Raw genomic sequence first — 25,958 nt, 5'->3', positions numbered from 1 at the left:
AAGAATTAGAGAACTGGCATATTAATGTCTTTTAAACAGCAGTACTTGTGTGAAATTTGCAAATGTTGTGACAAGTTTGCCTTCATAATCTCAGACTGTTCTCTTCAACCAGGATTCTCTTCATAACCATAACCATAGTCTGATTCCTATGATATCATATGAATTGTTGTGCATTTTTTCGTAGGATATTATATGAACCAGTCTATGAGAATACATTGATGAGCTACTGGTGTCACCAGACACCAGTAGCAGTCAAACCCCTTAGTGCATTGAATTGAGCGAAAGTTCATTTTATTTTTTTTAATTTTATTTTATTGACTTCTCATTTTAAAGAAAATAAAAAAGGTTTCCAGTTACATAGTTCCTTTTATTATACATTGCAAAATATTGTTTGGTTTAGATGAAATGGTTTTGACCATTACATGGTTGTAAAATGGACTTTTAAAAAATGAAATAAAGAGGTGACATTGTGTGTTACAATGTCACTCAGATGGAAAGGGGAGATGGGGGTGCAGGACTTTAAAATACTTTGAATAACACTCTATGAAAGTGACAAATACTGATTTTATCTTCACTATTTACAGAAATATTTACGCTGCAGTATATACAGTTTAATGAGTAACAATCTGACATAAATGAAAAAAATACGTAAAGGCCACATTTATTGTAAACATTCTTATCTGAGTTATTCAGCAGAACAACAAACATATGCAAAAACAAACTTGTTTTTTTCAAAATATTTACAGAATTTTAATATTTGTGCTGTATCAAATTGGGACGTATTACTGCAATACGTGAAAAAAAAAGTTTTGTGGCCTCGGAGGGGATAATAATACTTGTCAGTGCGGGTTGGGGCTGAAGACTAAAAGACTCACATCAACAAAAATATGGTAGTGGGCAGACAGAGTCTCCTTACCTCTGCTCGAGGTGAGGAGTGCCTGCTAGGAGCACAATTAGATGATGCCCAGGTTTTCGTAGATAACATCATCATCCATTGAGTGGTCTGTTGCTTTTATCGTGCTCATACTGGCTGTCAGAGAGGAAGAGGAAGGAGAGGAAGAGGGGCTGGTGTTGGCAGATGACGGAGTTTTTTTGCAGACTTGAGCATAAAGGTGGGCGAACTGGTCTGGTTCGCTTTCTTTTTTAAGAGACACTTCCTCTTTCCGGATCACAGGTTCAGTATAAATGGGTTCATCATCTCTAAAACGCTTGATTTTTACTTTGCTCTGAGTTTGTTTACTCTGGACTGGACTGATTTTGTCGTACACCTCCGAGTAGTCTGAATCTGGGTGATTGATATTGAAGGAAGGATGTGCAGCAGAGGAGTTAGGAGTGGTAGTGACAGAGTCCTTTGAGCCGGGGGGTTTGAGCGGGAGAACACATAAAGGGTCGACATACAGAGCCATGGTTGGCTGCGGTTTTGATACAGATTGGATGCAATCAGCTGGGTCAGCATATACAGCTTCTGATTGGCCGGGGAGATGACCTCCAGAGCGGCTGTCATGTGTGGGGACCAGAGGGAGAGGCATGAGGGTGATGGGAGCTGGCTGCACTGATACACTCTCTGATGAACCAACCAAATCTTCCTGAGCATGTGCGCTCTCTTCTACAGCAGCAGATTTACTCTCCTGTGTCCTCAGTTTGTTCTGCAGAATGGCAGCAATACTGGTCACATCTGGTATTTTGGGGAGCGGTGAATGAGCCTGTATGTTGGGTATGATAACCTTCTCACTGTCTTGGTTTTGATTGCCTGAAATGACGGCTGAAGTCTTCCGTTTGATGGTACTCTGAATCAGTAAGAATATTTTCTCTGCCTGCTGTGTCTCAAAGGTGAACACTCCAGGACCAGAGTCACAGCGTCGACCTGCTTCGATGGTTAAGGCCATCTGGTAAGAAAACACAAAGAGGCACATGCACGTGTTCACGTCAGCAAAAATGTGTAAAAATTAGGGCTGTAAGTTTTAACACGTTAACAATGCAATTAATGTCCATCCATAATGCATTATTTTTTTCAAAATTGTGTTAATCGCTGGTCAGCATTTCTATTTTTAGGAGGCTGTACCAGGCTAAGTTTTAAAGCTACAGTAGGCAGGTGTTACTACACCACATCCCTCTTCAAAAGTTGAGTGGATCATCCAGAAGTTTTGAATCCACAATTCCTCTATGGAATCGTGGACTATCACCTCCCAGAAATCCCTCATACGTTGCCTTTTCTATTATCCCTAGCATAACATGTCTATGTCAACTTCGATTGGAAATAATGACAACTAGTGCGGTGGCTGCAATAGAAATAAACCTGCTAATGTTTTGAACATCCATCACCATGCTTCTTGGAATGATATAGAGGAACTGCAATTTTTTCGACATTTTGAAAATATCGCTTAAGTTTAGCACAAATCTGTAATGGACACATGCCTAGTGATGATACTGGTATCATCTGAAACTAGAAGACCTAAAGAATTCAGATACTGGGGTCCATTGACCTCTGACCTCAACATATCTGAATGAAAATAGAGTGGTAGTAAAGAGTCCTAAAACACGGAAATCCGTTAGTCTTTTAGCACGTCCAGTTCCCTCATCTTAAAGTCTATGGGGTTTTTGAATGAGTTTTTGGTAAAATGCCTTAAATAAGGTCTGTGGTTAACACAGGCTAAATGTATTTAGACGTTTTGTTCTGCAACATAAAATACGTCCACTTAAACATAATTTTTGAACTGTTAAGGTTTTACTCAGCTAAAAAAGGCGATTGCTGACAAGTGGCTAAATGGGACTACAGTGTTTGTCGGGGACGTTGCACGTCATCACAGCGGCCACAGAAACTCATTAAACCCACTCCTCCGCCTTTACAGCTTTACAGAGTCGCACCTGAACTAGTAGATTTATCTGTTTATAATATATTTTCGATTGTATTTTAACGTATTTTTACAGTGTTTGTAGTTTTGACTTTTAAGTCGTGCACCTACAATGTAGTTCGTGTATAGCCTACAAAAGCTTTTTGCTTCTGGCAATTTCACTTCAAAACACACAAAAGTGGTGTTCATCAGTGAAGATTATCATGCTGAACAAAACAAGTAAGTCTCATAAACTTGTGGTCGTCAGAGAGCCTATTTTTGGCAATAACCGAAAATCTTATTCAAAAATCCCGTAAGGTTTTTGATGAGGGAACCAGTGCAATGCTAATTTCCTGGTTGACCTACAAAAATATGTCATCCTTTCACCTGTGATTTAATTTCTTATCAAGACAATGTGGTAAGAATTGCTTTACGTTGTCAATATGAACTTCATCACTCTTTTGTAATGCAAAATAATGGAACTGTAAACATGTGGCTAAAATACTGTATATGATTAATAGTGATTTACTATTGAAATCCTGCAGTTAATCAAAGAAAAATGTATCGTTTGACAGCCTTAATAAAAATGCATGAGCATTTAAAGGGAAATTTGGAATGCTCATTATACTGAAAACCTTACCTTGTCATTTCCATATCGTCTTAGCAGTTCGTATGGCCATTCTCTAACAATGTTCTTCTTCTGTGTTTCTTTCAGCAGCAGCGCCTCCTGCCCAACCTGCAGCCAGTATGACCCTTTCAGGCCACAGCGTGTCGCTGCGTCCGTCCTCTGAACCACCACCCAGAACTCTGAGGCTGGAGGGAGCAAAGATAATATTCTTTGTCATTACTGAACAAATAAAACAACTTGCAGTTTAACAAAGTCAAAACCTTTTTCAGTCCCGTAAAGCAACTCCAGTCCCAAACCTCTCCTTGAGTACCATTTGTCCTGCATGTTTTAGATATCTCCCTGCTCTGGCACAGCTGATTAAAATGATCAACTCATTATGAACTCTTGAAGCAGCTTGATAACAAGATAACATAAAAAAAAAATCTTATATCAGGTTACCAGGGTAATTCCTGCTCTTTATCATTTGTTCACAATGTCCTAATTACTCATACCTTTGCCAAAATATGTGTAATGATATAGATCCAGTTTGTCTCAGGGCCTGTAAACAGTTTAGATTTGTTGCAAGCATTTACATTTGCTTATATGCTGGCTGAAATGACATCAAGGACAGGTGTGTGTTGAGTACACTGACATAAAAGAGTGTTGTTGAGCTTAATTAGCTGCTCTTCTTTTACATCCACCACATTCAAAAGTAAGTGTTACAATAATAGAGGGAAAACGATGGCAGCTGGTGAAAACTGGAGAAAAATAATGAAGAAGAGGAGAGTTTAGGAACAGAGGATTTACCATCATCTGCAGAGGCATATATCTGGTTCTCTTCCATTTGAGGCTGATTCGATCCTGAGGAGACATCTCTCTGAGAGGAAGGAGAGGAGAGGGAAGCACAGAGTTGTTAAATCATGTTAGAAAAAAAAAGCCTGTGGACCACATACTGTATAAAAACTGATTTATATACTGGATACAAAATGTGCTGCCTACTTATGACCTATTTGCCTGAAATAACATTTGACCTATTGCCATGAGTCAATCACATTTCGTGTGGCTACACAACGCACTCGGACATACTGCTCGCAAACATCAATAGAGAAGCTTTAGAAATTTTGATTTTCCTATTTAAATTTACGCAGTTATAACTTTAAAAAATGGTCAAACAATATGCACTGGGTAAATGCAACAGTGATACGAGGCGTCCTGAGAAGCTAAAGAATGCAGTGTATTTTTTCTTGTTCCCTAAACGGCACATAAATAGAGCAAAGCGTCTCCTTTGGATTAAGATCAACGTAAAGAACAAGGATGTCTACATTTGTTCGAAGGTAAGGCAGCATAGTGTTAGTAAAATACGCTTCAAAGTGTCAAGTATAACCTGAAACATTATGCCAGCAACATCGTGTCACGTAACCTTGCAGCAAACTTTGCATGGTCACGTTAGCTTACGTTAGCTAATAGCCACTAATGTTATTGCCAACTTCAGCTTTGCGACATTAGCTCATCATGATATCTATTCAACTTAGTCTTTGTATTTTTGTTCGGACATTAGCGTTAACTGTTGCAAAAGGTTGTAGTTAAAGCCCACCCAACTGAAAACCTTTAACTTAGCTGTAACATTACAACAAAAAGAAAAGGCTGGCTAACGCTAACACCATGGCATAGTGTAGACAATTTTGAGTTTCTGTGTGAAATAATGAGCGTTTGTCCTAAAAAGTTGTGTATAGCATCTTTGGATATGTCTTTGACACTGATGGCCACTATTGTTAGTTTAGGCAGCGTGACACAGTTTTTGCCAACTTGGCGACATTGTCACAATATCCAGCGACTTTTCAGACCCCCTTCGCAACTTAATTAGTCAAAAGCGACCAGCGACAAATCTAGTGACTTTCTGGTCATTTGGGGAATGATTTTGTTGACAAAGCTCTGCAAAAAGCATCTAACGTATCCCGTTCTGCGTATCACGTTACAGCTGAGCTCACGAGAGCCGATTACAGCGAGGGCGACTGCCGTCTCGTCCTCCTCACCACCCACACATCACTCACGTGGCCAGTCTGACCAGCAGCCCTGCAAATGAATCACACCTGCACAGCTTACGACCAATCACAGACAATGATTTTCTGCAGTTACAGCAGAGAAGGTATGTTTTTGTTAAAATATTCACTCTTTTTTAGTTTAACACCCCAAAATCACTCACACAGTTGTCTCTGTTTCAGTCAGTCTCACTCACACACTTGTCCCTCTCCTCGTTCCTCTGGCCAAATGTAATCTACAAGACCAGGTTTTGATATTGCTCTACATTCATTAGGTTACTAAAGAAGAAAAGAAAAAAAGCTAACGTTATTGTTATATGGCAACAAATTTAAAAAAAAAAAGTAAATGGTTTGTGAGTTACTTGGTCGGCCTTTTCTATCAATTTTGCCTCTCTCAGAATTTCATATTATGCAAATTAGTTGATTACATCATCTAGCTACTTCTCACAACTTTTGGGAGACCCAGTAGCTACTTCCCCTTGCAGAGGAGTTGGCAACACTGGCATGACGACTGTTTGTCAGAGTGACACAAGGGGGTGGATAATGATAGGTACCAACAGTACTAATAGTTAATACTGTTCATTTGATTTCTGTTTCCGTCTCACCTGAAACGTGTTGTGACACAGTTTTTCCACCCACTCCACACAGTCGTCTTTGTGCGCAGCAAACACCATCGTCCTGTCCCGCATCTCCACGCAAAATGCAGACATGTTGTCCTGCAAACATCACATACACCAGCTCTTAGTTTTTAATCAACTTTCACTGATACATGCAAACATGATAAACAACCATGGAGGCTGACCATGGGGCAGGCCTCAGCGTTCGGGGGGAGTCTGAGGACACTGATGAGCTCGGACAGTCGGACCACCTTCAGCTTTCTGTCCACATGAGGCTGGTAGTGTCTCCTGACCACATGATCACCTCCGGCACCACCACCTGGAGGAGACATAATAAAAGAACAGACACAGGATTGTTATATCAATATTAATTTTAGAGTAAATCAAAGACACAATCTTTCAATCATTCCACACAAAAGGTTGATGAAAAAATATAGATTTAAAAAAACATTTTTTTGCTCCTTTTAAGAGCCTAAATGTATCATATGGACCTGTAACGTACCAAAATCATTCACTGACTCTTTGTAATCTGAGCAAATTGACTTAATTTCTTTCAAAAATATGGGAAGAAGGCAATGGCAATGAAAGAATAGATGACCCCAAAATTAGCAAGAAATACACAAAAAATAATAGCTAAGCAAAGAGCAAGCAAGGCGAGCATCTGCACTATATCAAAGTAGGATTTAGGTAAATATCTCAGTTGTTCACAGTTCAGCTGGGCACTTACTCTTCCTGCTTGGTCTTGCTTTAAAGCGTTGAAATAAGAGAGAATGACTCATGGGAACAATGTACCTGAAGTGCATAGCTTGCTAAAATGCAATGTAATGTCTTTATTCCAAAATGCTGATTCTTACTGATAATGCTAAAGTCCACCCTCAGGGAAAACCCTGTGTTTTCTCAATGCAACTTCAAACACTCCTGCACCACCACGCTGCTACTTAGCAAACACTTTGAACTCCGTCACACTTTGGACTTTAGGCACATGTATGACTCATGAATAATTTTTTTAACAATATCTGTATTTTAAAAGGTTTAGACAGACTTAACATGACCCAAGAGGAACTCTCATAACCAAACACAGTGGTTAATCTTGGTGTGCTCTCACAGGCCTGTCAGCTCTTATTGAGTCCTGCTGTTTTTCTATTTGTTTGTTTTGTTGCCACGTTGTGCCATGTGTTGTCGCTTTTCAATGTACGCTATTCTGTTGTAGTTATAATTCTAAAACTCGATTCCATGTTTCTCTTTTGTCCTTATATTATTAGATACATAGACTATACGCAATATGTGCACAAATAAAGCCTGCACACGTCATCAGACAAAAACTGCAGAGGAGCTGCATCATGCAGATGATTCTGCTGAGCTTACATAACACTGTGACCAATTCTGGGCTTCATTTAAGCTGTCAAACTCTCCGCTCTTGTTCTGCTGCTGCTGCTCGCCCTGCTGTTATATACATGTCACACACATCCAGCACCACCACCCAGCATCCACCTGTGGGCTACTTCCTTATGATTCTCTGTGACAGGGGCTGTCCTCTCTCCCTGCTCATGTGGTTTTGTTTTGTGTGGCTTTTGTTTGGCGTCCCAGGAAGTGATATAAACAAGTTGTTCTATGCAACTCCTGAAAAACATATCACACTTTTGGGCCTAAAGACAGCTTAGGATTCACATTAGGCGGATGTCACTAAAATGTTTGATTGAAGTTTGATATTATTTGAAAATTGTAGCATTTTCCTCATTCAGCAGGGAATCAAACAATCAAGGTCATTTTTATTGAGTCTATAAAAGAAAAAGTTAAATCCAAACCCCTACAATAATTGACTGTTTAAAGAATTTTGTACTCAAAGATAACTAAAAGGGGGGTAAATGCAGTGTTGGATAAAGCCATGTTCTTTTGCTGGTGACCTTTTGTGCGAGCCCTGACAACCCAGGCCAGGAAACATAAATTGTTTTTTTTTACAGCTTGGGTCACATTTTGGTAGTTTTGGTCATGCCTATCAGTAAAACATTTGTACTAACAATAAACTCAAGCAGTCTGGACATGGTCCTCAACATGGAGTTGGCTACGCCAGCAGCAAACGACTAATGCTGCTTACTTCAAAAACAGTGCTAAACAACAGCAACAGCACTGACAGAGCTAACAGTGTTCATCAGGGGGAACTGGAGAGTGGGTGCTATGCTTCTGCAAAGCCGGCCTCCCGATTTCAGCTGTAACCGTCATATGACCACAGTCCAGAGCAACAATGATGAGCAAGCCAGTGGGGTTCACACATGCACTAACATGCACACACTGCCGTACCACCTTACCACAACAAACCACAGAGAAGCTCGAACAGCACACAAGGAGGTAGCATGACTTAATTCTCAGCCCATTACTTTGCTATATCACACAGTAAACAGAGGTTTGCTGCTATAATATATGTTCTGAATGTCACATACAAAACTAACTTTAATCCACCATTCTTATTATAATTGTGCATCCACACAATTTCCCCTTGCAAAGAGGTAGTTACCTGGGTAAACATGCATACATCTAAGAGAAAGCTATGAAAAGCATGGACACAGTGCTGAAAAAATGCAATAGCAGGGGCAAATGCCAAGCAGACAAAACCTGGTCCAAACATGAGTAGATCTGGGATTGGCTTACTTTTGGTTGCAGAACTAACCACAACAGCAGCTGACAAATCTGGCATTGTATGCCTTTAAATCCCCCAAATAAATTTGTGGTTATCTATTATTATCATTATTTTAGACTTTTAGAAAGCGCCTCTTGAACTGCAGAAGACATTATATTACAGTTTCAGTTAACTGAACATCATGCATAAAATCAATTCCCCCTAAACCTCTTTCTGACTGTTGTGTTTGTGTGTTTAACCATGTCTCAATGTTACAAGATCTCAGTTATTATTTACTTGGCGAGTACAAAGTGATAACTGGTTTAAAATAAAACTAAAATGATGACGTCCTGGAGCTTTCTATCATCACACAGAAACAAAAAGTGATAGAAATAGACTACCTCCCATGTCCTGGATCTCCAGTCGACCCACTCCACTGCTGCTGGGAGGAAACAAAGACAACCATACTGGCTTCCATTTCTGAAAATATAGAGAATAAGAAATTGTTAAAAACAGGGAAAATAAATGTTGTTTGAGAAAGCTCAAAATAACACTAGCAATTATTGAGTATAACGGTGTCACCTGCATGAAAATATTTATTTAGTTTATTTGATAGGGACACCACAAATTAACATAATCGGTGAGGTATCTTTGTCACATTTCAAGTTTATGACGCATGACATACTTTGCTTTTCTTACACAAAGTCCACCCACATACACACACACACACACACACTCTGCCCCAAACCAAAACCTTCTCCCTGTGAATGTGATTGACAGTTTCAATCCTCCCATGTGTGACACAGAGGTAAACATTAGTCATATCCTCACTGTGCTTTTCATATGCACAAAAATCCAGAGGAGCGTCAGAAAGTGACGACAAACCATGACGTCACGTCTGACGCAACCTCTTCTTCAAAATAAAAGAGGGAATGCATGGCTTTGTTTGTGAGTTTTACTCAAATTAAGACACACGTAGGGGGGACTGGTTCTGTCCGAGCGAGTTCTCATCTGACGTCATCGAGCCACTCCTACGCTGAAAGCCCTGACAGAGCGTCACTGTTTGACAAGCTTGGAGTGAGAATAGCTGGATATAGTGCTGGTTATGGTCGCTTAGCAAACTCAGATGCAACCTGCTTCTGCACTCATGAAAGCTGGCACAGATCTGACACAATAGATGCACTCTGACCCCACGTTTTACAGGTGGTGAAAGACACTGCATGTGCCCCTAATCTAATACAAGGTACATCATTCTAACAGTACACTTGTTTTCAAAAATTACTTTAATACCTGAAAATAAGCATTTGACTGTTTTGACCCCCCTGAAATCTTGTAGGTGAGGTCAGAAAGGAAGCATTCATACATAAAACTGATCACATGATTCTCATGTCATCCTTTCTTGGTGAAAGCGGTGTTGTTACAACTATCCCTGGTCTCCCCTACTTCACGTTTCATGTAAAGTGTTTAAATTCTGTTCATTTACAACAAGTTTGCAGTAAATTCCAGTGGGTACTTTGCATTTCTGTACCAGTTTCAGGTTATAGGTGTGTTGAGTTAAAAATTAAACTCTGCAGGGAATCCACACAGAATGAGTGTGTGCAGCACTGACTGTCAGTGCAGCACAGGAATGTGCAGTGTGGAAACTGTGCTGTGTTTCAACTTGTTAATTTGGATTCCTGCTCTGGAGTTTCTTTTGAGCAACACACAGAAAGTCTGAGAGCTTTTTCTACCGAAACGACAGCTCACGTCTCACCCCCTCAGCAATCTGTGGAATCTGAATGAAACTGGGACTAAAGATTAACGTGTAGAGGTGTTTAATGGTCACCTGCAAATACAAAAAGTACGGAACCATACAGTGTTATAAGCCACAATACGTCATCTTTTTATCTGTCTTTTATACTTACTTATATACCATAGCATCACATGAGGTTGTTTATATATTTTTACCACAGAGCAAATCATCAGCTGTAAAAAACAAGGCTGAACATTCAGTCCGATTTCATACCCCTTACTCACTACTACAGAAAACAGCAAGTCGGTAATGTACTCACCTTGCCAGCTTTGTGTGGTTGCAGGTAAACCTTCCCTGTTTTGCTCTGAGAGTCCATCTGGGAAGCAAATGTACTTCAGTTCTGGCCTTTGGATTCAGAAACACGTATGAAGTTGACTTTTTCTTTTTTTCCTTTGGTGAATAGTAGAGTCGGGGCGTGCCCATGGTGAGACATTCTTGAAATATGATCCTCACCTGATACATAAACACTCACGCACATGTGTAGGTGTGGATGTGATTCTGAAAGTGAAGGGGACAGAGTTCAAGAGTAATTCAGTGCTTTAATTTATGAAGCTGTATACATCTGTATCTACAAATATTTTCATATGTAAACATCAATCAACAGTGATATTTAAAGATTTTAGTGTTTATTTAAAGAAGTTCTCCAGGGTGCGACAGCTTAAGAGCTGTTATCAGCATAAAAGATATATGGTAGGTTAAAAGGCTCTGGCTACAACGACAGATATATTCAGAATGTAGCTATCAGCTACTAAGTGGTCACTGGCAAAACATTAGGTTTCTATAATTTCCAAAAATGTTGTGGTTAATGTGGGGTTATGTTTGGGCAAAATAAAGTAAAATAAAACAGCCATATTTGGTGGCACAACAGCCACTGGAATCGCAGTGAGGACGAGCTAAAAAAACATCCACGTTTCTAGAAACAGAAATGCAACTGGAGACCCAGTGACAGGCCACTAAAAAAACAAAAAAACATGTCCATGGGAACAGAAACTCTCTGGATATGCAACAACATGATGCTAAAAAACACCCACATTTTTAAGCAGAAATGCCACTAGAAAGGCAGCAAATGGTCATTAAAAAACACCCAGCGACATTCTGCAAAAACAACAGCCACATTTTGGAACCGAGATGCTCAATATGTCAACGAATAGCCGCTTTTGTTGTTTGTTGATCATAAACAGTTGTCTGCAGCTTGGCATCTATCTGGCCGAGATGTCATATCATCCACCATAATGAGGACTTGTAGTTCAAAGAACACAAATATAAACACCTCATAATCTAATGTAATAAAGAATAGTACAACAGAAAGTTGTTCTTGGTATTTCATCCTTTACATTTAGTAATGCTGCTTTTGAGCATGAATTATGCACTGGGGTATGACACCAGCTGCAGGAAAGGTCACTTCTAAATATACTAAGGAAGTGACTTTACATGCAAAGGGACGAAATGCTGCCATAAATTTAAGCTTCACTAAGAAAGCTTCCTCTTTTCTGAGCAGATAACAGCTGCTGAGGAAGACCAGTGAGGGAAGAATATACAGAAACAAAGCAGAAACAAATTGTATATTGCATTCGTTTTAATAGCAGCAGTCCTGTTATAAATGCAATACACCCTCTATGAAACTTGTAGAAACTTGTTGAAACTTAAAGAACTGTTAAGGCTGTTTAACTGTGTGCCATTGTAAGAAGTTTCTAATGTTCTGTCTAACTCACTTACATATATCCAGTTTGGTTAGCTGGTCCACCTTAAAGGTCAGTCCACCTTAAGTGAACAAGACAATGGGCACCTGGTGTAGCTCATTTATGCTACTCCAGGCTGCAAAGACTCTTCCCTTCTTTCCCTTTGGTGAGTGAATTGGAGGTTTTATTCAAGCTGGGGTTTTTTTGTATTTTATGAGTGTATGCATTAGAGTCCGGTTTGTGGCTGAGAGGGTTGATTATTTGATGTTACAAGCCAAATTTACCCCTGACTACCAGCATACTCTGCATTGTGCTAACTGATGATTAAGTAGTGAATATCTGCTTCTGCCCCAAGTAAGAGCTGATTTAAGCCATTTTTGTGACTGTTGCCTCTATTGCCTGGTTGTGTGTTTGCTGTGTTTGCACCTTGCACCTTATCTTTAGTTTTGGCTGTAGCTCCTCCTGGCATTTTTTTTTTACATGGTGTTTGCTATTATCACCAACAAGTTTGTTCTTTATTCCTTGTTCTTAGTTGTTATATTTATGAACATCACAGTTTGTAATTCTAGAAACCTTTTCTCTGCTGTCTGTTTTTGTTGTATGGGTTAAAATGACTGAGATGGTCCAAATCCTCAGCTCCTGCTCACATATATGCAGGAGCAAGACACAACATACACCATGTTTTTCCTGTGTAATGTGTGCTTGTGCTGTATAGATGGCAATAGAGAGCAGCTGGAGGGCAAAAGACCAAACAGGCTGTAAACCTCCTCACTTTAAAAGATGAATATGAATTATTTCACTGTTGTTTTTTTTTGTTTTGTTTAGTTTAGTTTAGGTTTTTTTTTTACATCTAGTCAACAAGTCATCCAATTGAAATACCACGATGGACTTTTTGTCCGATACAATGCAACACAGATGAGTTTTCTGATCTGATAATAACAGGACAACATTATTTGTCTGTTTGTCCATAACCACAAATCCCTTCTGGAAAGTATCTGGTTCTATAAATTAAATTAAAGTCTAGGCCCAAAATCTGGTTAGGTTTGGGAAAAGATCAGGATTTGGCTTAAGATGAGTACTTTGTTAAGGATATTGAACCATCCAGTGGTGGAAAAAGAATTCAGATTCAGATTCAGATTCCTTTGCTTAAGTAATATTACTAATACCACACTGTAAAAATTTACAGTGTTTACACAAGTAAAAGTCCTGCATTGAAATTTTTACATAAATGTAGGTACATTCAGTAAAAAATATTTATTAAAGGAAAATATATATTGTGTAAAACTATAAAAAAAAACAACCCAAAAACTAAAAATTACTTTAATTTTGTTTTTTTTAATAAAACCACCCAAAAATCTCAAAATAAAATTAAAATATAGACAAAAACACCACAACATTCAAAAATATTAAAGAAAACAAAAATAACACACACCCATAAAACTCAAAATTATTTTAAAAAAGGAATAAAAACACAACCAAAATAAAAAAAAATCTATATTTTAATGGGTAGTGAGATCGTAGAATGTTGACTTTGAGACAGGAAACGCACAGCTGTCTCTTGTGTGACAGTGTGACTTTTTTTTTAACCTTTACCTCCTCCTACGTGGCCTTTGTCGATCTACAATAACACTGTGTGATTTAGTCCGTGGCTCGTGTAACATAGCTGCTAGAGGAGGCATTCGCTGAAACGACGGATGCTTTCTGTGATTTTTGTATTTTGAAGACAGCTTCTGTTTAACATATGAGGAAAATACCTCTTATCTGCACACATTTCCTGCTGAGGAGGTGAAGGACATGGGGCTCTGAGTTGACAGCTGTGATAGAATTTGTTTACAGTCAAACCTTTTATCCTAATTTACTGCGACCTGCAGTATTGACGGAGCACCAGCAATCAGGTCAAATAATCAATTGAAATGCATGAATATTGATCCAGTCCTCCCAAACTGGCAATTTTTTATCTAGGGATCTATAAATCGGTGTGATTTGTGTGGGGTCTGTGTCTCCACAAGGACATGTGTCCTGACTCGTGTGACAGGCTCTCTCTTTTTCAGCTCAATATTTAGGGTTAGTGGTCACAAATTGCAATCAAGAGGTTAAGAGGCCAGCAAGCTGAACTCCAGCAGGCTCAAACATTCAACTTCTTTCCTGCAGAAGCAAAGCACTGCTCTTGAGTTCAGGACCAGTCATGCTGCAATAGATGTGCATACAAAAGAATAAATTCAAAAATGTATTGGCCCACCTCAGCCATTCTGCACTGCTACTGTACTACCACCTTTGAATTATAAGGTTTTATCTGCAATATGAGTGGTTTTGAGATGTTGAGTTCTAAAGTTTTTGCATTGATTCAGCAAATTGTCTGCATCCAAACAGTTCCTTAGGGTTTTTTAAAAATAAAAATAACAAAATAAAAATGTGCTGATTACAGCAATACAGTAAAACTAGAGTTTTACTATACTATATTACTATACTACACTACACTACTATAGTATGCATGGAAATATAAAACAATGCATTGTGCTACAATATTTAACAATAGTATGTAAAATATTAGAAACATAAAATATGTACTTTAAGGTAAGATCGGTCCTACCCATGAAGTTACAATTAGGATGTTATCATTTTCTAAAAATAAAACTTAACTGCATGTAAACAAAATATGTATCATTCATGTCTTTTGACTAATAGTAACTGTGAGATTTTTTTTTTCTGACTGGTAATATTATTTGTCTTTGCCACTTGGTGGCAGTGAAAACAAGCAGCAAAGACAGCACTGTTATTATCACCTTTTAGAGCTGTGTTTTTAGTCACCTAACAAAAGCAGCAAATCCAGTATTCAGTCTCCTTTTAGCTCTGCTTTTGTCTTTGTCAACTACCGAGGATAATATTTGGCAAATTACAAACAGTGAAGATGCAGGCCGTAAAAACTAATCAATGAGCTGAGAACGATTCAGACAAAGTGCAGAGTACCATTTCTCAAGAAGAGAGGCACCCTCCACATCACTCATACTGTAGTCGATTTATCTACTGTTAACATAAAAGCATTGATTAGTGCAGCAGGGTGACATGTGGGTGACATGTTTGTTTCAGTGTTTTGAGGTTCAGGTAGGAATCTACACAGACCTACGGACTTCATACTTCTCACCATAACAAACCGATAAAAACACTTTCAGTCTGGGTCATGTGGTCCCAGAAAGATCTTCCTCTCATTAGTGATAAATCTCAATCCTGCATATTCTTGCTGACAGATTGACTTTTTCTGTGCCAGGGAATTACAGTGGTGTTGATTTGCACAATTACTGCACCAGGGTAATTAGGGTCATTTTACCTTATGGCATTCTTTGTTCGTATTACCGTCTTGGTGACCTCTTGATGTATCATGCTTAATTACAAAAGCATATCACTATACATGCACATCGAATACAGCAGCACATCTGTGGCAGCACTATTTCTAACCAGTATGCTGACAGTTAACTGCCACAGGGGAGGGGGCTGATCAGGCTGGGCCTTAAATCTATCGTGCAAGTCAGCATGGACTAAGCAGTCTCTTAAATCACCGTCCCGTTTTGACACACCTAAAAAAAAATAAAAAAAAGGCTAATTCAGAGTCTGACTGCTGAAAGTGCCACTTGTGCTTAAAAGCAGATTTGATGGCATGAGAGTGAGCAGAATAAGTGATAATGTGAGAAACTCTTACTCTTTCTGCTTGCTGACTTTTTAAAGATCAGTGCAGAATTTATTTCAGTGTCAACTTTTGCCCTCATCAATAAAAGAGGACAGAGGAGAGAAGAAATGCGAGTCAGTTGAAGAGATTTTTGTTTGGTGTGGCAGATCATTCACAGTGAATTAATAAAACTAGCGTGACTGACATTCTAATTCTGATTTTGATGGGTTTTTATTAGGATCTGGGGCCGCAGGGTTATATATGAAATAAAATCTCAAATGACATGAGCGCTCTGACTGGAAGCTACTTGATAAAGGTTATTTAACCCTATGAAACCTGGTTCGACATCAGTTTTCTAGTGCTGCATATAGATGCCATGACATGAAATGTTGCAGAAACTGTTTAAAAAGAAATTGTGAAAGGTACCAAAAATGGCCTTAAAGTTATCTTTAATATATCGAGAGAAACTCATCAGAATAACTGAGTAAAATCAAGCAAACTATATTTCTTATACATAATTATATATTTCAAATTTGGTTAAAGAAAACAAATATTATTATTTATTTATTTTATTTTATTACTTTTTCATGTCATTGCCTGTTTTTGTTTATTTGTTTTATTTATGTTTCTGTTTTATGCTAATTTCAGGTAATTTTCTTGTACATTTTTTTTTTTTTTTTTTTTTTTCTTGCTTTTTTTTGAGTCATTTTTTGTTCAGAAATTTGCTAAAAAAAAAAAAAGAGAGAGAGAGAAATGACAATAAAATGACCTGGAAGTTAGCTTTAAAATAGAGAGGGAGAATCATTTGAAAATGATCACATAATTAGAAAAAAAATACATTTTAAAACTATATTTCCAATTATTGTAATTATATATTTAAAATCATTATTATCTTTTCTGTTCTTTTGTGCTAATTTAAAGTCATTTTCTTGTAGAGTTTTGCTTTTTTATTCTGCTAAATTTTGGTCATTTCTTGTTCAGTTATTCATTGCCCTTTTTTCTTGGTTTTGTGGGAAATTAAGCCAAATTGCGCGGGTTCAGGGGGTTAAATCCCTTTATCATTGGCATTTACACTGCTACCTGGATTTATATACTTGCCATCTTACTATTTGTCTATACAGTAACTCCACCGTGAAGTAATGTAACCACTAACGATGGCTGTTTATGAACGTAGAGTGTTAATGAAGTGTTGGCATCATGCTCAGCTCCAGCAGCTGTGAGGGGGCAAAGAGAATGAAGGAGAGAGAGAAACCACAGGGCAACACACTGCAGAGCAAAGGAGCGTGCTCGTGAGAGGGAGGCATAACCTACTATTTGTTCAACATTTCACTGTCAGCTGGAGAATGGCCCAAATGAGGGTCATCCTTCCCTCAGAGGAAGGTCACCTCTATAGACCCCCCCACACACACTATGTGCATGAAGAGCCTGCTGTTTGGTATATGTGTGTCTAACATATCATGGGTAATGATGGCTGGCACAGAAAAGCCAGAAACCCAAAAGCACAACTGGAGACAGCAACTTCAGAGTAAATCCAAAATCTTTAATCCATACAACAAGCAGAGGTCAAAACCAGGTAGCCAGACAGAGAAGGCAAATTTCACCTGGCAAGCAGAGGCGAGGAATCTGAGTCTAGGAAATCAGGAAAGGTTTGCAAGATCAAACAGATAAGTACAAGGGATGCTGGGATGCTTAATGCAGTGCAAAAGATATACATGGTATGAGCCATCAGATGTGCAAGGTAGGAGCGAGCAGCAAGCTCCAGGGCTGAAAAATTAAGCCAGCGCAGAAGTGCCAAAAACTGCAGTTCATTGAATGGCCACTTGAGGCTGGCTCCAAATAGAGTAAATCCCTATAGACAAACATTTTAAAATGCCCAGCAGAAATAAACATGTTTATGGTATAAAAAAATCGGTTTTGGTTTGTAGTTAATTTGAACAGTTTTCTAACTCTTTAATTATGCCCCAAAGTGCCACATATTCAAGAGGGAGGCTACTTGACAAACAGGATGTCTATGAGGCATCACCACACACTGAGTCAGGTCCATCCTTCACTCCTTCAGAGTGCCAGCCACTTGTCCAAATATGGTCACCTCTGGCACCAAAAAAACAAGATGGCGACAGCTGAAATGCCAAACTCGAGGCTTCAAAAGAGCAGTTCACAAACCCAGCCCGTTCTCATTCCAAAGTCATCAAATACTGGGCCTTTTACGTCCACAGGATAGGTAGCTGGACAGCGTCAACTAGGAACATGGTGGGACAGAACCGGTTGCGGTGTTAGCATACCAAGTTGGACAGCACTAGCCGTGGCAGTATGACATGCGCACTGATTAGTAGATTGACAGAAAAATAATCTGCAGTTTTTTTAATCATAAATACTTGGTTTCAGCTGCATCAGTTGTTAACGTGGACAGATGGAACCTGCCACATGTGCATGTTATGCAGCAGGATGGCATCAAGTTGAAACACTGCAAGTAACAACATAATATGAGGAGTGGGAGGGTGCCTATAGGATGGATGGGATGGGTGGATGGATCCAACAAACCCCGGACTTTCATGTGAGAGTCTGGTGTTCACTTCCTGTCTAATGTGATTTTTTTTCCCCTACATCTTACCGTGTGCCTCCTTATCCTTATACTTAAATATCCATGTCTTTTTTGCATATATGTATGTATATATATATATATTATTTCTGTACTTTTCTAGGTCACACTCTTGGTTGTTTTGTACAAACAAACAAAAAACATCAGACAGCAATGAACACAAATCCCAAATGGCACCACTGAGAGGAAAGGCCTTTCAACAGGATTGCCTTAATTCACATGAACAAAAACATGAAGCATCAGAGTGATTTGAAAAATGCTGGAATCAGAGCAGTAACCAAATGTCCCCCCTGTGTGTTCTTGTTGGCACTGTTACCTGAGGCTGTCTGTTTTCATTTTTAATTTACTCCAAAAAGAGTTTGTTTTGCGTGAGCGTCATATGTTCACAGCAAATGGTTCCATCTGCAGTGAGTTCACCCCAGAGAGCTTCAGAGGCTGAGTGACACTGGATGGGGATGTAAGGCATAAAGCCTGCTGTAATCTGATGGACAGACTGGCTGCAGTGCTACACGTCCTTCAGGATGTTTACTATGAGAACAGTGAGGAGGTCTGAGGGGGCCAGGGGCCTACTTGCCTGCGCTGAACTGACTTCTATTGGGCCCCTAACCATGTCCTAAGAACTTATTTGCAATGAACAGTATCCATCTGACATGTTTTAGTCTCCCATGTTAGACCAAGTGAGAGCTTAAAAGGAGAGAGGAGGAGAGAGTGGGACGTAGTGACATGACATCATGCTGTTGATATAGAAAAGGTTTCCATTAGAGCGTCTTTCATGGGATCTATTATTGTTGATTGGAATTAGTGTGTTTCATTAAGAATGAGACAATAACAGGGTTTTCAAGCACTCCATACCAAAAATAACTTTCAGAAATGTGCAACTTGTTTTTCAGTCCTGGTATTTGTCGATTTGTACTGAGCAGTGCTGCTTTGCTGGTTATAGAGTGGGACAATATCTCGGCAAAATCTAAGTTGTTGTTAAATAACACTCCTGATAAGAAGAAAAATGTACATTTTTGATTGTGGTAGGAACTGTCCCTTAAGAATGATGACAAATTTCCTTAAAACATAAATGTCCAGCTAGTTAGTTTAAGATATCAGGGGTCAACATGCCTGGGTTCCCGCCCCTGCCTGCCGCCTGGCACACAACACACCCAACCCTGATTCCTTTCCCTGTGGGTAATGGGCCCACAGGGTGGCAGCTCCATGTAATTAATTAGGGCCGAGCCCGAATGCGCCCCATGGTCCAAGGCCCTGCCACTGCCCTCGCTGTTGAGCGCTCCACTCTGGACTGGCTCCAGAAGGGACCCGCATACCAGGCAAGGTACTAAAAATTGCCACATCATTCAGGTCTTCTTCAATCACTTTTAGTCTGGCTCCTCCTGTGGGACCATTTTGCCTTGGAAGACCCTACTAGGGGCTATTAGCTCCGGACAACACTGCTCCCTGGGTTACAGGGACACACAAACCCCTCCACCATGTTAAGGTGGCGATTCTCAGAGGAGTGGTGATTCTGGGGGGAGAATCTCCTGGGTGCCACCCATTGTGGGGAAGTCCAACTGGTAGGAGGCCCCAGGGCAGACCCACAACATGCTGGATCTCTGGCCTGGGAATGCCTCAGGATCCCCAAGAAGGAGCTGGAAAGTGTTGCTGGAGAGAGGGATGTCTGGAGTGTTTAGTCCCCTTGACCCGGCCCTGGATAAGGGAGCAATAATGGATGGATGGAAAGATGGATGGATGGATGGATGGATGGATGGATGGATGGATGGATGGTTAAATGAATGTGATATATTATTTTTGTGAGGCACTTCGCATCACCATATCATAAATGTAACAAAAGTAGATGAAAAAAAGGAAAGTTTACTTAACTGGTGAACATACGGTAGAAAAAGCAATAGGATTGCAACAGTAGGTTTTCACTGACTCTCATATTGAGAAAATTGAAATTGGGAATATAAAATACTAATGGAAACTGGTCCATTTTGTATTTATTGCAAAGTATTTTTTACTCTTGCATGAGGTGGTATTTCAGGTCATTTTCAGGTCATTTCAGGTCGTTTTCGTTTTTTTTACATCACATGATGTACAATTAAAGAGTGTCGGTAGGGACTGGCTCCCTTGGGGAGAGGTGTTATCGCATCGCATAACTCTTCAAAAGTTGAGCGGATCATCCGCAACTCATAGTCATTGCTGTATGATTTGCTTTGAGATGATTTTGAGTTGTTGCAGGACTCTGTCGTTCATTCCCTCTGGGCTCCCAATTTAAAAAATCCCAGAATCATTCAGATGAAACTCAGGTCTTCCTGATTTCAAAAAGCATCAATATCACCATCAGCAGAGCGTACAACCACCCTGAAGTTGATAAAGATAGGTGAGCAAACCAGTACTGCAGGTAGGCTTTCATACTCCTAACAGTTGGTTCTTATTGCTTTATAAATCATTGAAGCGGCTCAGTGAATTTCAGAGTTTCCAGCTGCGTGACAAATGCAGGGTTTTTTCTGTTTTACGATACTTCACCACAGTGATGGCTTCTGAATATTAAAACTATATTGATTTAAATACTGTGTTTACCAGTTTTGTGTGAAACTGGTATGAGTTGATGAGTTATTGTGAGTTTTTGATCCAGCATTATTTGTTCAGTTTATAGGTTCCATGTCCTGACGAGAGTCCTCCTGGCCTTATTAATCTTTTACAATGATGCTATCTTGTCATTCAGACATTGCACTCAGTTTTGCCTTTTTTCAGACAGGACTGTTATAGAAAGAGCCACACTGCTCACACAACATTAGGCACCTGGTGCATGAAAAAGACATAACAGTAGAGAAAGATAATGACTGGTTGTGTTGTCTTTGTGTCTTAGTCTGTACCTCTTAATATTAATCTTGTGCTGCTGTGGACTTGTCATTAATGTGACAGTAAGTAAATGTTACAAGGTTTGATCTATTAGCATCACCACTGTGTCTTTCACACCTAAGTGACTTGAGCATCATATTTTATTATATTTATGCTTAGGGTAGAATGGGAATATGCAAATACAATGGGACACGACTGGTGTAGTCAATTTGGCACTGTTACTTGGAATGATTTAAATAAATGTAACTTTTAAATTGTATAGTGCTGTATCAGTTTCAGAGGAAAGAGGGAAATTATGTTACAAAGAAATATGGAATACTATAAAGCAAAACTTGAAAGCATCAAATATACATCCCTCTGATGTGAAAAACTGTAAAACTAATTAATCTCAGGAGAAAAGCCTTACCGATGTATTTTTGGTATGGAAATCACAGACAACCCAGTTGCCAGAAAAGATGTTGGCACTGTACATTTCTGCATGCCATGGATATGTTATATTTGTATGTTATGTAGTGAATATGTTGAAACTTTGTATTGAAACTGTATTTCAACACCGTGGATAACAGCACATAGGTTTATGCAACAAAACAAAACAAAACAAAACAAGGTTATTGTTAGAAAAAGATCTCGTTTTGGCTCAAAATACCTGCTTTTGGGAATACAATCCCGGCTGGAAAAGAAGCAATGTCTGGGTAAAAAATAATTTGTTTTGTGCTGATATCACTCCTGGAAAAACAGCAATGGGTCGCTAAAAAGCATCCAGAATAACAGCCATTTTTGTTGTTTGTCTTTTTCAAACAGTGGTCTGCAGCTTGTCAGGTGTCTCACCTGCAGCTGTTGTGCCATCCACCATCCCCTCCACATCCTGATGACAAAATCAGCTCATATACTACATCACTTCAGGAGCGCTGATATAACGTACAAATGCAATGAAATTGTGGTTTGCAGAAACTTACAATGCCAACATTTTCTTATGGTACATGGGTCCGAGCAGGAATAGGACATGTGGAAGCACAGGAAATGGAAGGAGCAGGGGGCAATAATCGCTTGATTGCAGGATGAGTCGACAGGCAAATGTTAAAAGTTTCACCATGGCGCTCTGTAATACCCAGAGCCTAATGTCTTATTCATATCTGGCACATTAGCGAGAGGACCATGAGGGATGGGACATAAATGACAGCAGTGCAGAGTGCAGACATCTCCAATGATGAGTGTCACACTAGTGCCTGTAAACCCCCCCTCCATCTCCCTCCATGTGTGTGTGTGTGTGTGTGGCTTTGTTTATGTTGCAGCTGTACTTGTACACATCTGCCCACTTCTTGGTCAGGTTATGTTAAATACATTTTTAAGCTGGTCACTGTCCTTCTCCCATGTTTTTGAAATAAATAAATAAAGCCAATTTGCTCTGGTTTTAAAGGGTTAAAGATAAAACAGTTGTGTTTGTTTCATATCTTTTTTGTATTGTTTTAGCCCTTTGAAACCTGAGCAAATTGGTTTGATTTCTTTCTAAAACTTGGGAGGAAGGTAATGAGCAACACATAGCCCAAAAATAAGCAAGAAATGAATGAAAAGTTACAAGAAAATTACCTGAAATTAAGCAAAAAACACAAAACAAAAAACACTCCAAAACAAACAAGAAAATTATCCCAAAAGGTGCAGGAAATTAAAAAAAAAAAACTAATTTAAAAGCCTAATTTAAAATATATAATTCTGATAATGATAGTTATAATGATAACTATATTTTTGTGGACATTTTCCCTATTTTTTTTGTTAATTTTCTAATAACTCTACCCCCCCCCCCCCCCCCCCCATTTTTAAACTAATTTTCATGTAATTTTCTTGTCACATTTTATGAATTTCTTGCAATTTGAGGAACATCTCTTGCCACAATGGTCATTGCCTTTTCTCCCCATGAAATCAAACCAATTTGCTAAGTTTGTTTGTTTTGTTTGTATTATTATTATTATTATTATTATTATTATTATTATTATTATTATTATCAAATTCTGATACATTTCATGGCAACTGATTTTTTTCTCCAGTGTTTTTGACAGAAATCAAACCACTATGGCCATGTTTCAAAGATTTAAATAGCTTTTGAAAGGCGTCTGAATGCAGCAAAAGAAAACAGATGTTGAGCCAAGTGTTTAAGGATTGACAACCTCTAAGACAACTTAATGCAGCTGGACACCAGGTATTTTCACATCTTATATGGTCTCCAGACAAAAAAAAGTTTGGACATCCCTGCCCTTTTCAGATCAAAGTCACCACTTCATAGTCAGAGTGTAATGAGACACAAAGTGCTAGAAAAGAGCCACAATCTGAAACACAGCACTGTCCTAGTATACAGACTTCATTGTAGCCTGATATCCATAGTTGCCTCCGGGTGCTCTTGATGTAAATCTGAACTTTAATCAGCATCTCCTCTCGACCCACGCCTATTTTCGGCCACATATGGCAAACTGTCGTCAACATAAGCAACTTTACAGCCGGGAATCACAACCACATGCGACTCTATGCGGTGCTGCCTAACAGAGCAGAATAACAGAGAGAGCACGAGACAGATGGAGAAAGAAACAGAGAAAAAGAGAAGAAGAAGAAGAAAATAAGGTGGATGGCAGGATGGTGAGCTGCACACACACACACACACACACACACACACACACACACACACACACACACACACACACACACACACACTCAGAGGAGAAGGCATAATGCATGGGTGGGTGTTAGATTTGATCCAGCTCGCTAATTTCAGATGCGATTCAGATGGAAAATATTAACAACAGTGCAGCTGATTGGCTGAGCTGTCTGTCAATTATGCCAACCCGAAGTGGTGGGCGGGTCTCTCTGTCCCCGTGCTACACGAGGGCACAGAACGAGCCCAGAGCAGAGTCTGAACAGCTGTCGTCCGCTTTTCCTTTCTTAACCTTTTTTTTCACTTAACTGGTTTATTCTGTAGGGATGCCGAGCTTGCGTGATGTTGTTTTTTCGTGCTAGTAATGGGAATTAACCAACCACAGTGAGTTTTTGGAGTTGCTGTCACTACGGTATGTTTGCGAGTTGCCCTCCGCGTGCTGTTTGACCACAGCTGGAGCGCGAGCGCTGTTCGCGGTGCTGAAAAGCCTCAGGAGCCGCGAGGAGAGCAGAGGTTTGCAGCCTCTGGAGAGAGATGAGGAGAAAGACGCTCTCTGTGGCGGGCTCTTTACTCGCCTGGAAACTGGTGCTGTTAGTCAGGTAAGAAATTAAGTTATTTATCAGTACACTCAAAATTAAAAAAAATTACTCAAAATTAAACAAGTCAGAGAGGAGCACCGAAAAAATCCCTGTTGCATAGCTTTTTGTGTGTGTGGTTGTGTGTTGCTACGTGCTTCAGAATGATTTGACGCTGACATTGTATTTGGTGGTATCAGTGTTGTGCAACGTTAATTATTTGCACCTGGGGGCAGTTGTAGCCTATCATGGCGAGAGGTCAGCAGCAGGGGCGGTTTGAGGGTTAGTGGAGACCCGAGTCTTAAAGGTCTAGTGTGTAGGATTTAGGGGGATATATTGGCAGGAGTGGAATATGATAGAATAATTATGGTTCATTTTGAGTGCATTATAACCTGGAAATAAGACTTGTTGTGTTTTGTTATCTTAGAATGAGCTGTTTGTTAGGCTTGGGCAGTATGTAATGTTTCATACCTTCATCCCTTTCAATGTTAGGAAAAGTAATATTCTCATACATCATTTTCGTATTGAACAGAGAAATACAACTGTACACCTTCTCTCAGTGATGGAAAACTGATGAGGCTTCACTGCCTTGTTAACTCATCATAAAAAACGCACCTCATTCAAACTCACCTAAACCATTTTGGTTACTCTTGTTAGTAATCCAGTAGGGCTTGACCCAAATATTGCGATATTCAGGTATTTGTTAATTGGGCAGGTATTCAGTTTTCAATTTAGGCATTCGGATAGTTTTGATTTATTTTGCTGAGTACGTATACCATTGTACTGTTTATGATCCTGCTGCTGCGCCCGTCACACACACTCACGAAATGATCATTTTATCTAGCGGTTATTAATGGGTTTATTGACCAAGTCAAGCCATTTCGGTGTCAGTGTAAGCAGCACCGGAACGCAAACACATGAGCCTCGCAGCAGATTACCCCAAGTGGAGCCATTTCACGCAGCACAGAGCAGGTGAATTTTCACATCTTCCATGATGAGGACACTTTCGCACAATGAAAGGTGTCAGTACGGTGTCTGTCATCCCCCGAACGAAGCACTAATTGTTCACTGTTGATTAATGGTGAAGCCCAGAAAATGGTATTCTGGACAGCCCTATAATCTAGTTAGTAGCTAATTTCACTGTTCCAACAATCACCAGCTCCAATTTGGTCAAAATAAATCCTGAAGTCACCAAGCTAGATGTCAAAAACCTGCAGTTTTTCATCACAATCTCTGTACCGCTGCAGGTCGCCGACTGTTTTCAGTCCTGTAACTTCTCCTTCTTTCAGCTCAGCTGCCTGTTTCACCCGTAAAAACCGTAGACTGAGCTCTTGTGGTGCATGTTGCACTACATACAATGTGTTTAATAGAAAGAGGAGCGTATTTATTATGTTATTGATGAACATGATAATTCAGCTTCCAGTAAGCTGAATAATGAACTCAAGTTTCAGTT

General features: G+C 39.5%; 1 protein-coding gene across 1 annotated transcript; it reads right to left on the bottom strand.

The window, feature by feature from the left end:
- Positions 1-381: 381 nt before the first annotated feature.
- LOC121941517 (docking protein 3-like) lies at positions 382-10,862 on the bottom strand. The gene is made up of 7 exons (XM_042484321.1): positions 10,760-10,862; positions 9,110-9,188; positions 6,280-6,413; positions 6,083-6,193; positions 4,246-4,315; positions 3,472-3,644; positions 382-1,886 (listed from the first exon to the last, which is right to left on the bottom strand). Exons 1-7 carry the CDS (start codon positions 10,814-10,816, stop codon positions 954-956), a joined length of 1,557 nt encoding a protein of 518 aa, XP_042340255.1. The 5' UTR covers positions 10,817-10,862; the 3' UTR covers positions 382-953.
- Positions 10,863-25,958: the final 15,096 nt, after the last annotated feature.

The sequence above is a fragment of the Plectropomus leopardus genome, chromosome 4, assembly GCF_008729295.1.
Source record: "Plectropomus leopardus isolate mb chromosome 4, YSFRI_Pleo_2.0, whole genome shotgun sequence".
NCBI classification, from domain to species: domain Eukaryota; kingdom Metazoa; phylum Chordata; class Actinopteri; order Perciformes; family Serranidae; genus Plectropomus; species Plectropomus leopardus.
Note: the sequence above shows the minus strand (reverse complement) of the source record. Positions and strands in the feature narration are given on the sequence as shown.